At 36.0% G+C, this 19,032-nt stretch overlaps 2 protein-coding genes across 3 annotated transcripts in view; one reads left to right on the top strand and one right to left on the bottom strand.

Annotated features, from left to right (window-relative positions):
• LOC112045114 (dynein axonemal intermediate chain 7-like) overlaps window positions 1-18,158 on the bottom strand; it is a 37,935-nt gene extending 19,777 nt beyond the window's left edge. Inside the window, exons 1-15 of the mRNA XM_052882846.1 lie at window positions 18,138-18,158; window positions 16,773-16,794; window positions 10,174-10,305; window positions 8,708-8,745; window positions 8,246-8,309; window positions 7,782-7,879; window positions 7,254-7,345; window positions 6,347-6,480; window positions 5,633-5,685; window positions 4,791-4,928; window positions 4,052-4,126; window positions 3,009-3,208; window positions 2,139-2,305; window positions 718-853; window positions 124-224 (exon numbers count right to left, since the gene is read on the bottom strand). Of these exons, the coding sequence (XP_052738806.1) occupies window positions 124-224; window positions 718-853; window positions 2,139-2,305; window positions 3,009-3,208; window positions 4,052-4,126; window positions 4,791-4,928; window positions 5,633-5,685; window positions 6,347-6,480; window positions 7,254-7,345; window positions 7,782-7,879; window positions 8,246-8,309; window positions 8,708-8,745; window positions 10,174-10,305; window positions 16,773-16,794; window positions 18,138-18,158 (1,471 nt within the window). The remainder of the gene's footprint in view (window positions 1-123; window positions 225-717; window positions 854-2,138; window positions 2,306-3,008; window positions 3,209-4,051; window positions 4,127-4,790; window positions 4,929-5,632; window positions 5,686-6,346; window positions 6,481-7,253; window positions 7,346-7,781; window positions 7,880-8,245; window positions 8,310-8,707; window positions 8,746-10,173; window positions 10,306-16,772; window positions 16,795-18,137) is intronic.
• LOC112045132 (fatty acyl-CoA reductase 1) overlaps window positions 9,316-19,032 on the top strand; it is a 29,112-nt gene continuing 19,395 nt past the window's right edge. Inside the window, exon 1 of one of the 2 annotated variants that reach the window (XM_052882759.1) lies at window positions 9,316-9,442. The gene's annotated coding sequence lies outside the window, so the exon portion shown is untranslated. Of the gene's footprint in view, window positions 9,443-13,976; window positions 14,103-19,032 lie in introns of those variants that run through there. The other variant, XM_052882760.1, reaches the window with a different exon arrangement.

Raw genomic sequence — 19,032 nt, 5'->3', positions numbered from 1 at the left:
TAAAAGCATTTTGTAATCGGCTCAGTTGATCTAGAGATTACCCCCTGCAATCTCAGAAATTTTACTTCTTTATACCTAATGTTAGTATAGGAGTAGGTACCTAAAGATGGAATGCTTTATTACCATTCTGTTCTCCAATAAACGTTCTTGGGTCTGGCAAAAATGGTGGCTCTGCCAAGTTGAGATTGTCCAGTTCTTCTTTTTCTTTTTCATTCTTTGTGTACCTAAAATTAAAAAAAAATGAATATTATATATTAATTGATTATGAAACACGGCTAAAACACACGTGATATTAGGTCGGGGTATAATCAATTAATATGAATAACACTCACGATAGTTTAAATTCTAAAATATTATATATGTACCTACCTACTCGTATAGTACGTATATTCAAGAATATAATCGTGGCTGATTGGCCCGCCGTTTTACCCGGGATAAAACCTATGACACTCACAAGTACGGAGGCTTTCTAGAGGTAAAAGGATTTTCAAAATCGGTTCAGTATATCCAGAGATTGCCCTCTACAATACCACAAACTTTACCTCTATATAATATTAGTTTAGACTAACAGCCAGTTTCTTCATGTAAAGCTAAAGTGACAGTAAACGTAGTAAGTGGTAAAGAAGACTTTATTGCTCAGTGAATAAGACCGTCACTTTTGATTTATGACGTTACTTGCGATGAAGAAACTGGTCGTAAGTGTAGAGAATTACTTACGGATTTGCTTTTAAAAAGTTTTCCACCTCTTTGATTTTATCCCGTATCTCTTTGAAGAATTTATTTCTAATGTCGTCCTGTTCCTTTTTGATTTTGTACGTTTCGGTGTGTTCTTTGACGTTGAATATAAATAGATCTAAAAAAATATTAAACAAATGGCAGTTATAGAGACAACCGATAGTGAAAATATATCTAACAGTGTAAAATCGTATAGAGTTGTATACATATATGTCGTAAAAATCGTAGAGTCATTAATAAAAATATGGACAGAACCGCTGACCTAAGCTTGGTCATCGGCTCTGCCAATTACAATAAGTATGCTATGCTTAACCTCACTAATCGCTAACACAATAAACTACTCTTAATTTTACTATTTTACCCTGGTAGTTGTGGTAGAGGAAGTACATCGAGCAAGTCCCAGGACTTGTGACCATTGGGTGTGGTTTAAAGGCGCCTTTTAATACTAGTAAACACTCACCAACCCTGCCCGACGTGCTCTCCATGCCCACAGTAAACAATTTAAGATCAATAATTACTTCATCACGAAACATTATCGAACAAAATCACTAACGCGACAAGCAGCATGACGCCTCAAGCTGCTCAACAAAGAATTGAACCAATTAATAACCCAAGACACTAATCACTTTCCTTTCCTTAATAACACTAATTAACACATCACTATTTCACTATACTTAACAAATAGAAGACGATTATTCCATCTTAAAAACGCGATTAGAACTGAATTACTAAATCAGCAGACTACGGAGACAGACGGAGGCAGGATGCCTCACTAGAGTGAATACACAGTGACGGTACACGCGTACGCGCCATTTGGGACGCGATGCCATTGGATGAGAGTTACATGATCATTTCCTATTGGTCGATCGCCGCCACGTTCGTTATGGTGGTAACGTTTTACAATCTTAATTACTTAAAGAGTAAATAATCAAAACCTAATTACATGAAAACTTGATTCTAAATTTATTAAATTAATTAACGTAGATTTTGCTGACCATTACGACAGCAAAATCTCAACACAGAACTAATACATATAATAAAACTAATTATTGATTAAATCAAAACGGAACAGTATTTTGATTGCAAAATGATTAGATTACTAGATAATAAGTCGATTCGAAATAACTAAAGAGTAAACATGATAATTATTAAGTCTGAGGCCATAGAGCCTTCAGTGAGCCAAGCTTCCCCGGCGACATATACAATAATTGGTATGTACCATACCATGGGTATAATTCTATCACAATATGGACTTGCACTATGCACTGCAGACATCTGTCTTCGCCACTGTCTGTTACTCGAATGAAAGTCGAAACATGTTTGGTCTTCTATTTATACCCACCACAATGTGGGTAGTCCACGCTATGCCTACTCCACAGATATTACAAATCCGATTTTTTCACCTTCATATCTGTTGGCGATTTCGTGGCGCAAATGGAAACTTGGTGAATTCTCGCTCAGCAGATCAATGGTGGAGCGAGCGGCTCGCACACACACTCTGGAGCCGTCTATGGTCTTCGGAAGCTTGACTGCAACAGACATCGATGGGAATGATAGTTCCACTGGTTCACTGGAAGAAACAGAAACACAACAATTAGCTCTTGAAATTTTATAAAGAGATGCATAAAAGAAAATCCAACTCGCTTTGAAGAAATTCTTAGTGTGTATGTCACAGACCTGACCTCACCTTACTTCACAGAAGTACCTTTAGAATCGGGAGGATTTTTATTCTCCTGACTTTAAAGGTCTTTACCCACAGATCAGTGTACCTACTGTAACTTTAACTCTACAGTAGGTACACTGAACTGACATTGGACTTGAAGACAAAAAATAGAAATCGAAGAAGAACTTTAACTCTGTATACAATTTGGGCCAAAATCTATCAGCATTAGCTCTGTGTCAGACTGTATTGGTCAGGTTTAATCGCTAGGAATAAAAGTGCTAAAAGTCTTTTATTTACATCGGGAAATCTTATAGGATACCACGGGATGGCAAAAAAGCCTATATAGGACTTCAACTGACTAAAACCACACGGTGTTCTGACTCGTCACCTGTTAACTGGGAAAAGTCTCGCAAACCACCGCAACCAACCGCAAACAAGCTAACGGCACCCGCAAAGAAAACTCTTCAATTAAAAAAAATAGAATAGCGTCAGAGGCAAATGGATGTGAGCAAGTCGGCTGCTTCCGACTTTCTTGTAACTACTAAAAGTCCAAATTCAACCGTTAGTGATACATGATGCAAAAATGGTTATGAATGTTTAAAACACTTACGGTTCAGATTCAACTGGCTTGGGTTTTCTGGTCGGCAAAGGCACAGCTACCCAAATGTTAAGCTTCAATCCTTTGAACTCCCTGTGGTATGTGGCCAGTTTTATGGTGTCCCATTTCAGACGGTGTTCCAGGTCCCGTAACAGAGTGAACGATGTACATTGTATGGCGAGGAAGAGTTGCTCACGTAAGCCTAGACGTACCTAGAACGTAAAAACACAAGAGAGTATTACAACTAGAATCACACCAAGATCACAACCTTGATTTTGACGGCCTCCGTGGTGCAGAGGTGGATTTACAAAAACGGAGGTCCTGGGTTCGATTCCCGGCTGGGCAGATTGAGATTTTCTTAATTTGTCCAGGTCTGGCTGGTGGGAGGCTTCGGCCGTGGCTAGTTACCATCCTACCAACAAAGACGTGCCGCCAAGCGATTTAGCGTTCCGGTACGATGCCGTGTCGACACCAAAAGGAGTGCGGATTTTTCATCCTCCTCCTATCAAGTTAGCCCGCTTCCATCTTAGACTGCATCATCACTTACCATCAGGTGAGATTGTAGTCAAGGGCTAACTTGTAAAGAATAAAAAAAAAACCTTTGGCAAATAATGATCTACACTAATACTATAAATAGGAAAGATTTGTATTTAACGAATAAACTCAAAAACTACTGGACCGATTTGAAAAATTCTTTCACCACTAGAAAGTAACATTATCAAGCAGGTTATATTTTACGCACGTATTCCCACGAAAATGGGAACAACATGGGTGAAATCACGAGGTTCTGCTTGTACAAGTTACAAGTTTGATTTTTAAATTAAATGTGAGCCTTCATAGAGTTCCTAGTGTGCCCTTTGAATCATTTGTTTATTTATGGGCGATGGTTGCCAAATTAATCTGGTAATAATTTTAAAATTATTATCTATTATTTAAAATTTATATCTAGGGAAGTTAATTATTTGTAACTGCAGCAACAAATTTCTTTAGGATTTTAGACTGCACGCTACATTTTTTCTCAATTTACTTTAAGATTGAATAAGTTTATTACCAACCTCAGTAAAACTTTGAGCTTGAAGTGCAGTATACTGTCTGGAGTTTGCGACAAACTCATCTAACATTGCTAGCATCTGAAAGAATTTGCATAATTGTGTTTTAATCATGAATATTGTTTTTCAAAATCTCATATGTAGTGAGATAAAAATTGTACATTACGTAATTGTTACTGTCGAAGCAAAAAAGCTTTGTGTCTTTTTGCTTTTTATCTCTTTTATGCTTCTTCTTTTTAAAACTATATCTATTAATGAATGAGTTAAAGAGTTTATCTGTCTTTTATTTTTCTCAAATTATTAGCACACTATTTGCCAGCTATTTGTTTAACAAATCATTATTCCTTATTTAAGGATGATAAAGAACTACTTAACACCGACATAGCTCAACGAGTCGCGAAGCTGAAGTGGCAATGGGCGGGGCACATAGTTCGAAGAGCCGATAGACGTTGGGGCCCCAAGGTGCTGGAATGGCGTCCCCGCACTACAAAGCGTAGTGTTGGTAGACCCCCCACCAGGTGGAATGACGACATCAGGCGAGTAGCAGGGATTCGCTGGATGCAGACGGCTCAGTATCGTGATCTTTGGAAGTCCCTACAAGAGGCCTACGTACAACGGCCAAACCTTAGTGGCCAAGTACGGAAAAGGCCCAGGAAAAGAAGAAGAAGAAGAAGAAGAGGCCTATGTTCTGCAGTGGACGTCCATTGGCTGATATGATGATGATGATGATGAAAGAACTACTTACAGGCAAAACCTCCGTGAATCTCCTGTCCAGTTCACCATCATCGCTGGCTCCACTCTCTTGCCATACATGGATGTATGTGTTCATTTGCGTGACCACGCGCGGGTCGGGCAGACCGTCGCATCGGAGGTATTGTTGCCACTGTAGAGATATACCTCATAATATAAACAAGCAGCCGCACCGCAGTTTTACTCGCGTAGAAACGAAATATCGTAGCGTGGATACACCGTGCGGGTGCCGGGTCCACGTGGTCGTGTGACAAGGAGAAATACTACAAGCGGATTCCCGGACTTGTGATTGATGGTTGTAGGGTTAAAGATTTCCTCGACAGTTAACTAGCTGTTAGTTCTCCCTGCTTAGCCAAAATCATTATTCGCCCGTGTTATTTATGTAACAAAATAATTAGATACAATGGATTTAGGTCCTTTGGAGATAAATAATAATCGCAGACTTTTTTTATGAATCTATTTATGATAGACAATTCTGTAGTAGGCGCATCAACTTGATCTACCTCGTAAGGTTTTGCCAGATATTGTGGTTTAAGCGCACAAAAATATGTTTGTTACGAAATTACAAACAAAGATTTTATATTTTTTAACAAAGATTTGATTACAAATCATTATATTTTTCGTTTTTCTTTACTTTATTTATTGCTAAACAAATAATTTATACTACGTGATGTTAATAATGATGAAAAATTTTGGATGGATGATTGTCATTTGCTTTCCTCGCTTCGCTCGTTGTCTTAGGATCCTTTGCCTGCTCGGAATTAAATGCGTCCACTAACCGCAAAAAATATTTTTTCAACAAATAAGTACAAAATATATTAAAAATTAAATACTTACTTCCGCTTGCAGCTCTTTGTTTCTGACGAAATCTAACTTTTGCTTTTCATATTCTAAAAACAACAACAAAAAATAAGATTAAAATTTTTAGTACATTTTTAATTTAGTGGATTAAGACCCTGCGATGGTCAGAATAACCAAATTTTATAAAGACTTATTTTTTTACACATTTTATAAAAACTTTCAGTTTATCATTGACAGTCAATTATAATTTTATACTATAGATCGGTTACGTCCCTGCAAAATCATCGCAAAAAGTGATCTGAATAATAGACTACAAAACTGAGTGCAAAATTTTGTCTTCTATTATTTATTAATATATATAGTACACACAGTTTACACTTCCTGAACACACAACTCGACATTGTAGACGATATTTATGTTTTTATATATATTACTTTAGTATATACAATTAGTACGTTTGATAAAAGTTCACTTTTAAATAATATTTTTTCTTATCCTCCACTATATTTTGTTAAATTAGCTTGTTGTACATATGTTTTCTGTGCTTGTGGATAGAGATGTGGGTAGTGTATCTAAACCATTATTTAATCTACGTTACCTGTAAATCATAATTGTGCACAACTGTATTTTATTCGAAATAAATTAAATTATATTAAAAAAAACATGAAACTTACTGACTTTCAGCCTACACATAAAATTAAGTATTTCTAACCATTGCAGGCCCTCTTTCTGGTTAAAGATATAACTCACTGTTAAACAAATTCACAGTTTTGGCGAGTATATCTCTTCTTATATCCTGTTCAGCATTGTCCCTCGCCATCAACTCTGATCTTTCTCGCGCCAGGGCTAGTCTTTTCTCTTTCGCACCCGCTAATCTAGCTTGTCTGTAGAGGGAATAACACAACTTATTGTTAGAGCTCTCTCATTATAAAAAAATCTGCATAATTTAGCAAAAGCACTTCGCCGTGGTCACTTTTGCTGATCATTAACCACGGATCGTAGTCACTTGCACTACTGGTCGCCAGCGGACATAAAAACTGTGATCCAGGATGTTCTTAATATAACTACGCGTATAGCCGTCTTATATCACTCTATCTATTGGCGAAAACCGCATTAAAATCCGTTGAATAGCTTAATTACACCGGTTACCCGGCCCCGACCACTTCAGTTACTTCCTACACGGCCTTCAGTTACCAACCACTGTAAGTCTTTCTAAATTACTGTATTTATTAATGAAAACTAATTAAAATACGTTGCGTAAGTTTAAAGATTTAAGCGTAGAGCGGTAGAAAGTGAACGAAATCTTTTCTCTCTTTTAAGAAATTTTCAGTAAAAAGTAAAGAATTTTTAAAATCTGCTCAGTAGATCCAGCGGCTAACCCTTAATGGCTCACACACTTTACCTTTTTATAATCTATACGAATATATAAAGCTGAATAGTTTGTTTTTTTGGTTGAACGCGTTATTCTCAGAAACTACTGGTCCGATTTGAAAAATTATTTCAGTGTTAGATAGCCCATTTATCGAGGGTGGCTATAGATTATATAATATCCCTGTATTACTACGGGAACGAGATTTACGCGGATGAAACCGCGCGGTGTCAGTTAGTTGTAGTATAGTTAAGTACAGATAAATGGGACACCAGTATAAGGACTAACTTCTCAGCTTCCATCTCCGCCCGCCATTCTTCTATCCGCTCCAAGAGCCAAGCTTCTCTTTCTTTCTTATTCATTTTTTTCCAATTTTTTGGCTGTTTTTAACAGAAACGCTCACAAAGATTATTTTATACGACTATTTGGATGAATAATAAAGGCACAGAAATAACCAAATAGGGATTATTCTTCCACATTAAAATAAGCTTCGAAAGCTCAACTTTGCAGTTTTATAAATACACCTAATAAAGCTTTGTTTCCGCCCTATCTTCACTATACACGGCACACAACTGCCGGGTATAAAAAACGAATCGTAAATAATATCAATTCAAATGTTTAAAAGTCATTTTCATTCACATTTCATGAGTGTCTCTAGACATGCACGTAAGGGACAGTGAAATATGTGTGTGTTTCCAAGAAACTTTCTGCAGGTACTTTTTTATTGCAATGAGGGGCTTTTTAACTACTTCAACCGTAGGGTGCAGTCAGTTAAATATTACGGATATTCGTAAAGAATAAAGTACATTTGCTAACCTTTTCAAAATCTGGAATCTCTTCTTTCTCCTCCTTCTTCTTCTTTCCTTTTTTCTTCTTCACCACTACTTGCTCCTCTTCTACTTTTTTCTCTTCCTCTGTTTAAAGTTTTGATTTGTTATTTTTTTTTTATTGGTTGGAGAGGAGTTGGCCCGTTATTGCCCCGAAATACCAAGAGAGTAAAGAATTAAAGATACAAGAGAGTAGGTACTTAATATCTAGTGGGGATTTAAAATCATTTTTATATCATAATCTTCTTTTATTAAATTATTGAGATGTTATTGTAAATATACGAGTACGCAATAACCTCGCTATTTAGGGCCACAAATACAATTTATTTTTAATACAGACAGGAAATCCAACCAAAAGGTTAAAGTTTTCTTCGTGACGGACTTTTTTTATGGGGCAGACAATGTATAGGGGAGTAGGCCATCTTATTTAGTATGGATCGACAAGAAACTAACCTAGAGGAAGCGATTCTTCAGACCATTGAAACAGTTCACTGCTAGTCTTCTTTACAACTTTTTCCTCTTCAGCCTGTTAAATTATAAATATTATATTAAAATTTGTTATTGACGGCAAGAATAATCTATATATATATAAATCAATGCCACTTTTTGTTGTAATTTTTAAGTCAAGAACGGGCTTACTTATCCAAGCCAAATGTTAGGCTTTGTTTGGACTATTTAGTAGATGGTTTATGTAAAATTTGCACAAAATCGGTCGAGCGGTTCTTCAATTATCACATTTTTTGTGACAAATTAATTCAGGGGTAGGGGTAGTTTGGGGGTAGGGTAGGGGTAGTTTGGGGGTAGGGTAGGGGTAGGGTAGGGATAGGGAAGAAGTGCACATAAGTCAAAGCGAAGCTTGACTGGGTCCGCTAGTAAATACGAGTGTATACGTTTACGTATCTATGATTTACTTACCTCAGCTTTCTTTTTCCCTTTTTTCTTTTTTTTTGGTTCTGAAACATATTCAATATTATTTTTAACTTAACTATTAAATAAATAGTATCAATACCTACGAATATTAAGTAGGTAATACTTTTGTTGCTTCACATTTTTAAATGGCTGATGGTTATTTATATTCTATTTTATACAACTAAGTCATAGATCATAAAATCTTAACCTTCCTCCAACAATTAGCAATTTTTAACGATTATATACGATAGCTTCTTTTTGAAAAAAAAAGAAAACATTAAATAATTAATAAATTTACAGGTTGGTAGGTAAAAACATTATACAATGATTAATAAATTTACATTAAACATACATTTTAAAATTTCGTGGAAAATTTCAAAAAATCTGATAATTAACAACTGCTATTTAAAATTAAATTTTAGTTGAATCGGATTTTGTTATGTATACATTTTAAATGCTTTCATCCACGGTATATTGAAATAATAATTCATTTAAAATATGAATAATATTTAATTGTAAATGAACAAGATTGATATTATGCATATAACTGATGTATATCTCACCAAGTAAATCAGTATTATATTGAGAAGTATAGTTATAACACTATTATGTATTCTGTGGTGTACTCGTAACTTAGTATGCAGTTTCTGACTTTTATTGTTTTTCTTCCAATATAAAAATACGAGTTTCCACATTCGCTTTTACACGTTGTCATAGTGATAATATGATATTGATAAAACTGTAAGTATAACCTCTGTGGCTCCACGGCTAAAGGGCAGACTTTAATTCGTGAGGACTAGGATTTGATCCTCGGCTTTGTACTATTGTCGTTCACAGGCTTTTGGGTAAGATATTCAGACTTTATTCTTATTTTATTAACACGTTCGCTGCGGCACTGGTTTTTCTGTACTTTACCCTGATGCGGTACGAGATTTTTTGACCTCGTACTAAAACTTTATGTGGTGCGGAACAAGGTTTATCGACCTCTTAACTCTTGAAGACGCTAAAATCCTTTTTTGCTGGTACGAGGTCTACTAGCGTATTCAATAGTTAGAAGGTCGATGGACCTCGTACGGGACCACATAAAGTTCTAGTATGAGGTCAAAAAACCTCGTACCACACCAGAGGAAAGTACAGAAAAATCAGTGCCGCAGCGAACGTGTTACCGACTTCAAAAAAAGGAGGAGGTTCTCAATTTTTTCAATTTTTTTGTTTTTTTTTAACATTGGTTACCTCATAACTTCGTCATTTATTAACCAATTTTGAAAATACTTTTTTTGTTGGAAAGAGTATACTTCCAGATTGATCCCATTTCATTCTCTTAAAAATCGGTTTAGTAATTTTGTGTTACAATCAAAATAACTGAAATACGGTTTGAAATCGGTTCAACTTTTATGTAAGAAAGATTATTTACATCTTTACAATGTAAAAATGTGTTGTGGGTCGTGAAAATGGCTGAATGGCTGGCTGGCTGATACCTTCGACGACCACTGGTATGTATTCAAAAGAAGCGCTGGTATACGAAGTGTCAGTGTACTGCACCTCTTCAGGCTCCGGCTCCAGGTCGGTGGTGGCCAGCAGCTCTTCCTCTTGCTGTACCGCATCTGGGTGATTGAAACGTTTGGTCAAACATTACGTTATCTGAATTGGCCGTGGCTAGTTACCACCCTACCGGCAAAGACGTACCGCCAAGCTATTTTGCATTCCAGTAGGATGGCGTGTAGAAACCGTAAGTGGATTTTCATTCTTCTCCTCACAAGTTAGCCCGCTTCTATCTTAGATTGCATCATCACTTATCATCAGTTGAAATTGTTGTCAAGGACTTGTAAAGAATAAACATGTCCACTTCCAAGTGAGTCCGTTCATCTTAGACTGTATCGATACTTAACATCAGGTGAGGTCGCACTCTAAGTCTTGTTCTTGGCGACCGCGACGCGTGACCTGCGACCGCGCGATCCACTGCTTAATATGAACACAGTATATCTTTACTCTGGGATGAATTGATATGGCTCACTTAACAATGCCCGAGACCGCGTCAATCAATCAATCAATTTATTTATTTGTAGATACATGCATGATATATATACAGGTATGAGCTGTGATAGCCCAGTGGATATGACCTCTGCCTCCGATTCCGGAGGGTGTGCGTTCGAATCCGGTCCGGGGCATGCACCTCCAACTTTTCAGTTGTGTGCATTTTAAGAAATTAAATATCACGTGTCTCAATCGGTGAAGGAAAACATCGTGAGGAAACCTGCATACCAGAGAATTATCTTAATTCTCTGCGTGTGTGAAGTCTGCCAATCCGCATTGGGCCAGCGAGGTGGACTATTGGCCTAACCCCTCTCATTCTGAGAGGAGACTCGAGCTCAGCAGTGAGCCGAATATGGGTTGATGACGACGATATATACAGGTGGTTGGTAGATGTAGATGGTTAATGTAAATGTATCTTGCCAATTTGGCATGCAAATTATTTATTCAGTATGTGTTATTAAATTAATTCAAATGACAATTGCATCATTTAAAATTTACATGTTTACAATAATTTTATAAGTAAACATTTTATAAAAAAAGGTCGCGCGACCACTTTTGTGTAGTGCTCCATATAAATTTATACTAAGGCGTGGGTCATGCGACCCGGTCGCAGTTGCAGGTCGCGGTCGCGCGTCACGGTCGCCAAAATCGGAATGTTACCTTAACTTGTTAAGTACTCGTAAATGTTATAATAAATTCATTAAGAATGAGGTATTTATAATTTTGCAATTTACTTTAGCTGACGGCAAAATTATTAATAAAACAGTTTTTCTAATGCTTTTTTCAAGCTTAGCTGTATAGTGAGGTCCTAGTTCTAAATACCTATGACTGTGCACGTGTAACTTTAGCAAAACATAATGCAAAACAAGCATAACTAGCGGATGCCCGCGACTTCGTCCGCATGGAATTTAGTTTTTTTATAAATCCCGCGGGAACCATGGATTTTTCTAAGAGAAAAAGTAGCCTATGTTTTCTTCTTCTTTTTCGATCGTCCGCGTTCAAATCGATGTAAACTTTCAACCCCTATATTTTACCCCCTTCTATATTATATTTTCACATGTATTATGTATTTTATATAATATATATGTATATGTATATATATACAACTTTAAATATAATCTATACTAATATTATAAAGAGGTAAAGTTTGTAAGTTTGTAAGTTTGTCACATTTTTTAAATGGGGTAATCTTCGGAACTACTGGTCCGATTTTAAAAATTCTTTCACCAGTAGAATGCTACAATAACGGGGAGTGCTATAGGCATATATTATATCATGGTATCATATATATATTAGCCGAGTTATCACAGTTTTTGTCATACAGGTCAGACTGAAAATCCTCTTAAACAGACTTATTCGCATGCGCTGCCTTAACTATTGTGTAAAATTTAAATTAATGTATGGAGACTTTACGTATCTTTAAAAGTTCTACAAAAAAGTCCACGACACCATATATCTATCTTCTATATATTAGCAGATATAGTACCTTTCGTGTTTTAAAAATTATTAATTTTATATACTTAGGTTTACGTCATTATTTATACAAATAAACTTTAATCCTTATTAAAATAAATTATTTTATAATCACAAGGATATTATGGAGATAAGATATGCCTTTATAATATGTTAATTACTTTAATAGTTTCGGAGATAATACAAAATTTCTAAAAGTCCCAGAAATTCCGCTATATGACGCCTTGCGCTTTCATTTACGTAGTTCCCGTTCCCGTGTGAATATGGGGATCAAACATAGCCTATGACACTTGCAAATAACGTAGCTTTCTATTGGTAAAACAATTTTCCAAATCGGTCCAGTAGATCCAGAGATTACCTCCTACAACCACACGAACTTTACCTCTTTATATTATTAGCATAGAAGTCTCTATTTCTCTTGGTCATACCACCACTCTCGAAGGACTGGACCGATTTTGCTAAGGGTAGGAGTAAGATAGAGAAGTTACAGGGTAGGGTAGGGAACGGGTAGGGAAGCGTAGGGGTAGGGTAGGTTTAGGGCGGGGTTTAGGGTAGTGGTAGGGTAGAGGTACGGGTAGGATAGGGAAGTGGTAGGGTAGAGTAGGATAAGCATGAGATAGGGGTACGGGTGGGATAGGGGTAGGAAAGGGATAGGGTACGGGGAGGGTAGGGGTAGGATGGGGGTAGGGTGTGGGTAAGGTAGGGGTAGGGTAGGGGTAAGTTTGGGGTAGGGTAGGGTAGGGGTAGTAGTAAAGTTGACATCGAATTTACGCGGACGAAGTCGCGGGCGTCCGCTAGTCAATTTATATAAAAAAACTTTAATCCATTTTTACTGTGCATACAAGCATGCATGCATGCATGTATGCATGTATGCACGGTAAAATGTATGTATGTATGTATGTTTTTTTTTTTCCTTAGAGGTTTCGGAAAAATACATTTACGTATCATCAGGGCCTGATGGTCTGCCCCGGTAAGTCGGGCTCGGGTAACCACTACCGACTAAAAAACCTCCTCCTCTGGTCAATAGTATAATATTTAGTCAAAAATATACGAGATCTTTAAAATGCGGTAGTACCTACAGTTCGTGCGGTCACAGAATATATCGCCCCTTTAGAATTATTGAGAACTAATCCAAAATTCTAAATGAGTCATTTTTCAATATATGAACTATAAACATAAACACACAAATAACAAAGATATTAGTAATTTTGTTTGAACGCCCATACAAATCTCACGATCATTATGACCTACGACGTCATTGAATCGTACCATTTTGTATGGGGCGTTTTTCAGGGATCCGTGGCAGTGCCGCAAATCTGACCCTTTAAATCACTCGAAAGTAATGATCGCAGATTCCCTGTTACTTTCACGAAGTTGCTTTAGTATTAGCTTACTCCTAATTTATATACAATTTAAAAAAAAACTTGATGTAATTGCATGGCTAGTGTGACTGATTAGAAAACGATAAAAAAAATTAAAAACTGTAACCCAACTACGTAAAATAGTGGTCTAAAAAGGACGAAACAAGAAAATATTTCAAATAAAAATCGAGAAATGCATAGGTACAAAAATGATCATAATGAAAGTGTCATGGTACAAGGTTTCTACGCGGACGAAGTCGCACGTCTTGAGTTGTAAGATAGGCACTTATTTTAGACAATTATACAAAGTCTAACAGATTATTATTTAATATGTAAATGTAAATATACATATATTTACATTTTGTATTTTTAGAATCAGCTTTATTTATAAAAAGTTGTTATGACTGTGATTCTGTAGATATATTATGAGGCTAAGAGATGAATCGTGTTCAGTTCTGTCTGCTTTGCTGATTGCTGATTCGTCTGATGTTGGTGCGGTGTTTCGCCATCGTGGCTGCCGGCGTCTTTCAAAGGTAGATATGTTATGCGCCTTCACCTAACATTAATAAGTATACTCAGAGGCACAATTATCCGACCATATACTCGCGTTATATTAAAGAGGGCGGATAATTGTGTCTTGTTACTTTGTGTGATAATAGCAATATTAAAAAAATCCTCATCGGAACTATCACGTCATCATCATTATCAATACGTCATATTCGGCTCACTGCTGAGATCGAGTCTCCTCTCAGAATGAGAGAGGTTAGGCCAATAGTACACCACGCTGGCCCAATGCGGATTGGTATACTTTACACACGTAGAGAATTAAGATTTTCTCTCGATGTCTTTCTTTCACTAAAATTTAATATCATAAAATGCACATAACTGAAAAGTTGGAAGTGCATGCCCCGGACTGGACTCGAACCTACGCCCTATTACGGTAGAAGTCATATCCATATAACAAGTTAAAATTATAATTTTTAAAATCCCCAAAGGTCACTTTTAATTGGTGTTGTAATATGTGAGCTGGATCAAAGAATAGTAGATTATTAACCGAGGGTGGAAAGAATCAATTCCTGAGGTATTTAGACGCACGAGCGTAGCGAGGGCGGCTATAGTCCGAGTAGTATAATTATTTTCTATTTATTTGGCCCGCACTTGGTTCCACTTACCATTAGATAGCATTAAGTTGTTACAACAGTGATAGTATAAATAAGAGGGTAATTGGCGATTACAGTTCAGTTCTCAGTAATTCTTTGTTATTGTTTAAAAGTGTACCATTCACATTGTTTGTGTTATTATGTGTTTTTGTGCTCAGTAAAGTTTTGTAGTGTTATTGGTCAAATTATTTAGTGTAAGTCACGGAGAATTGGACAGTGAAGGTGAGTGTTAATTACATAGCTGGGCACCGTCAATCAAATAGTTAACTTCGTTAATCGATAATCCGCTACAAAAAAAGTTAGCTTCGTTAAAGCGTTACATTCCGGAAGAATTAACGCAAGTTAACGTTAATCGTTAATCCGTTAATATGACTGGTTAATATTGCATTTTTATATCATTGTGTGAGATCCCCATTGGTAAAATAAGGGTGAGCACTGGGGAAAAGTGCCATAAATTGATTTTAGTTGATTTTATCTATAATTTTAACATAAATATAGTAATTTGTTGATATCTTTGAAAAAAAAAACCTAAATGTCTTACTTGTCTAAACCTGTTAATAGTAAATAGTAGGCATTGGATTAACCATTAACGGGCTTCTGCATATTAACGGAAGTTAACGGGTCCGTTAACATTTTTAAAAGTTAACTTAAAAGTTAATCCGTTAAGCAAAATGTTAACTTCGTTAATTAACGATTAACGGATTAACGAGTTAATGCCCAGCTATGGTTAATTAACGCTTCAAAGGAACCTTTAAACCTACACCCAAGGTCACAAATCCCGGGAACTGCTCGAGATGTTTCCTCTGTCACAAGATATTAGTACAATCTTTGTCATCGCTACCCGTTGCGTTAGGTAGATTTGCTTGCACAACAATGACTATATTACAACTGTTTTACACATTCAAATCACTTAAATTACCATTATATTATAATACATAAGTATTATATGGTAATGCATGGTGTAGGTACATATAAAATGTGTAAATGTATACAAAGTAAGGCATTTTACAGTACCCTATTTGGCCAACTTAGCAGAATACAGCTTTATTATCCTTGCGAGGTATTCGTATTTAGTAGTAAGCCGCGATTTATGGATCATTGGCCTGCTCAGACTAATTAAATAAAGACTAGTCTTTATTACTCCCCAATTCACGAAGAAAATTGTCTCTCATTTTCTGAAGAACACGAGCTCAGATTAGTTATTTATCTTACTAGTAGACGCCGGGCGGTTTCATCCGCGTGATTCCCGTTCCAGTAGGAATACGGGGATAAAATAACCTATAGCCTTCCTCGATAAATGGTTTATCTAACACTGAAATAATTTTTCAAATCGGACCAGTAGTTCCTGAGATTAGCGCGTTCAATCAAACGAACAAACAAACAAACTCTTCAGCTTTTTATAATATTAGTAAAGTAAAAGTGTAAAAATCGGGCGAAACTTCTAGTTTACTACCTAACTAGAAATTTCGCCAATTTTTTATACTAGGTATTTAACTACACAACAAAACTTTTTTTACGGAATTCTTTAACCGACGAACACGATTACATCTATGAAACATCGATTCTATAGAGACAGTTTTTATAATCGCATTAGATCGTGATATACTTTGACAGAAAAGTAATGTCTAGCGAGGCAGGTCCTTATTATAATTAGTCTGAGTTTGCCTGAGATAGCGATACTAATATTATAAACGCGAAAGTTTGTATGGATGTTTGGATGAATGTTTGTTACTCATTAACGCCGCTACTACTGAAGCGATTTGGCTATTTTTTTATCTTGGAAAAATCCATGGTTCCCGAGGGATTTGTGAAAAACTAAATTCCACGCGGACAAAGTCGCGGTCGTCTGCTTGTAGATTTTTTTTAGGTTTAAGATATATATTTTATACATTCATATTACATTAAGACCCTTTTTACAAGTATAATTTACGGCATGTGTTTAATCTTCATTTAATTAAAAAACATTCTAGGTGTTTGGAAAGTTTCCTTGACATTTAAGAAAACATAGCTACTATATTAAATCGATACTAAAATCATTCAAACCAGGTGGCTCTTCCTTTTTTACCTGAAAATAAAGAAATGGAATATATCATCTAATAAATTACGAGTATTGATAAGAATTGTTAGACGTAGTTAAGAACTACCAATTCTTGTTGACGATATTATTGCTATATATATATTATATATATAGCAATAATATCGTCAACAAGAATTGGTAGTTATATATATATATATATATATATATATATATATATATACATATATATATATTATGATTACTTTCTTAGGATATGCATAGGATGTTAAGTAGGTATAAGTTAACTAGTTATTTCCTTCCTTACTTCCTAATAAATATATGCATATTTAAGTGTATTCCTATATAGTTACTATACTAGTTATAAGAGTAGTTGATATAAACTGATTACCCAATAATATTAAGTATTAATATTATATTGTTAAGTATTAATATCATCTGTACTGCATTACATTGCCATATTTCCATAGTCAGAACCCCAATAATATTTCACACACTTCACTCCCGAAGCTTGAAGCGATCGCACCTCTACTTAACAAGATATACTTGTTTTTATTTACGCGTCAATCCCTGTGGTTTGGACTCTCCAAAATCCTCCACAAATACACTAGAGATGTGACACTAGCGCATCAAAACTGAGACGAACAAATGTGGAAAACTTGACTTACTCGTAATTTCAATCCGTCGCTTACGCAATGAACGTTATTAAACAAATAATACCTAAATATCATCTACAATGTCGAGTTGTGTGTTCAGGAAGTGTAAAAACTATATACACATAAATATATAATGGATGGAGTCAGTGGAGTCGCTAAATTCGGATCGCTTTTTCGGACGTCGGACGTAACCTATCTATAGTATAAAATTATCATTGCCGCCAACCCTAATTGGAGTATCCATATTGCATCTTCTGTAAAGAGGCATCTTTGAGACCTACTGCAAGAGGCCTGGCACTGATAGGCCATTGAAATAATCGATGTATTTGTGTTATTAAAAAACCTAGTCGATATGACCTCTGCCTCCAATTCCGGAGGGTGTGGGTTCGAATCCAGTCCGGGGCATGCACCTCCAACTTTTCGGTTGTGTGGATTTTAAGAAATTTAATGTCATGTCCACGTGTCTCGACCGGTGAAGGAAAAACATCGTGAGCAAACCTGCATATCTGAGAATTTTCTTAAGTCTCTCTTTGTGTGAAGTCTGCCAATCTGCATTGGGCCATCCTGATGGTCTATTGGCCTAACCCCTCTTATTCTGAGAGGATATTCGAGCTCAGTAGTGAGCCGAATATGGGTTGATAATGATGATGAATGGTGCTTTACAAATAACCAGTCACACAGTTAAACATAAGAAATATTTTAAGAATGTGAACTCACTTTTTTATCTTTCTTTGCCATGTTAATAACACTTCAAAAAGTAAATAAATACTCAAAAATATAAAAAAATCGAAATGATTTTGTATTTGTAAACAAAAATAATGACACGAATTTCACATTATTAACCCCAGACCGAGATCAAATATTTCATATTTCCAGAGATTTGACCTATGTATTTGACATTTTTTGACACAAAAACAGACAAAAAAGTTTTTACATATTTCCAATCATATTATCTATATCAACCGTACTCTGTACCGACTCTTATATCTATGATGTCTACAATATTAATAAGCATGGAGGAATGAAAAATTTCATAATTGGAATGGTTATTTTTTTTCCAGCGAAAAATGCAACAATCTCAGACTAACAATTTGCTAATCCTTCCAAAAACACAATTTAAATTACTAAGTTCGTAAATTTTACAATTTCTTTTGAAATCTAGACTAGTTTTAATTATGATACCTGTCTAGAACATAAAAATGTTACGACATGTACATTACCATCTTAATTAGATTCTTTTTGAGAGAGGCCCCTATAGTGGGTGATATGCAGTTTATTCCCACCACACTGCTATAAATAATGCAATGTTGGCGGGAAATCTAAAACCCTTTACAATCAGTAACAGATGTTAATTACTAATAACGTCCTTACCTTACCTTATCAGCCGATAGACGTCCATTGCTGGACATAGGCCTCTTGCATGGATCTCCAAGCACAACGGTCTCGAGCCGCCAGCATCCAGCGTCTCCCTGCAACCCTTTTGATATCCTCGGTCCACCTAGTGGGGGGTCGACCAACACTACGCTTTCTGTCACTGCTTCAACAATGACGTCACGTGATCAAAATATTGATCAGATCTGTCATTCCCATATAATTTTGCAGTTTTCAAAGC

Source organism: Bicyclus anynana, chromosome 8, assembly GCF_947172395.1.
Source record: "Bicyclus anynana chromosome 8, ilBicAnyn1.1, whole genome shotgun sequence".
Taxonomy (NCBI): domain Eukaryota; kingdom Metazoa; phylum Arthropoda; class Insecta; order Lepidoptera; family Nymphalidae; genus Bicyclus; species Bicyclus anynana.
The sequence above is the reverse complement of the archived record's forward strand: the minus strand, read 5'-3'. Positions and strand labels throughout refer to the sequence as shown.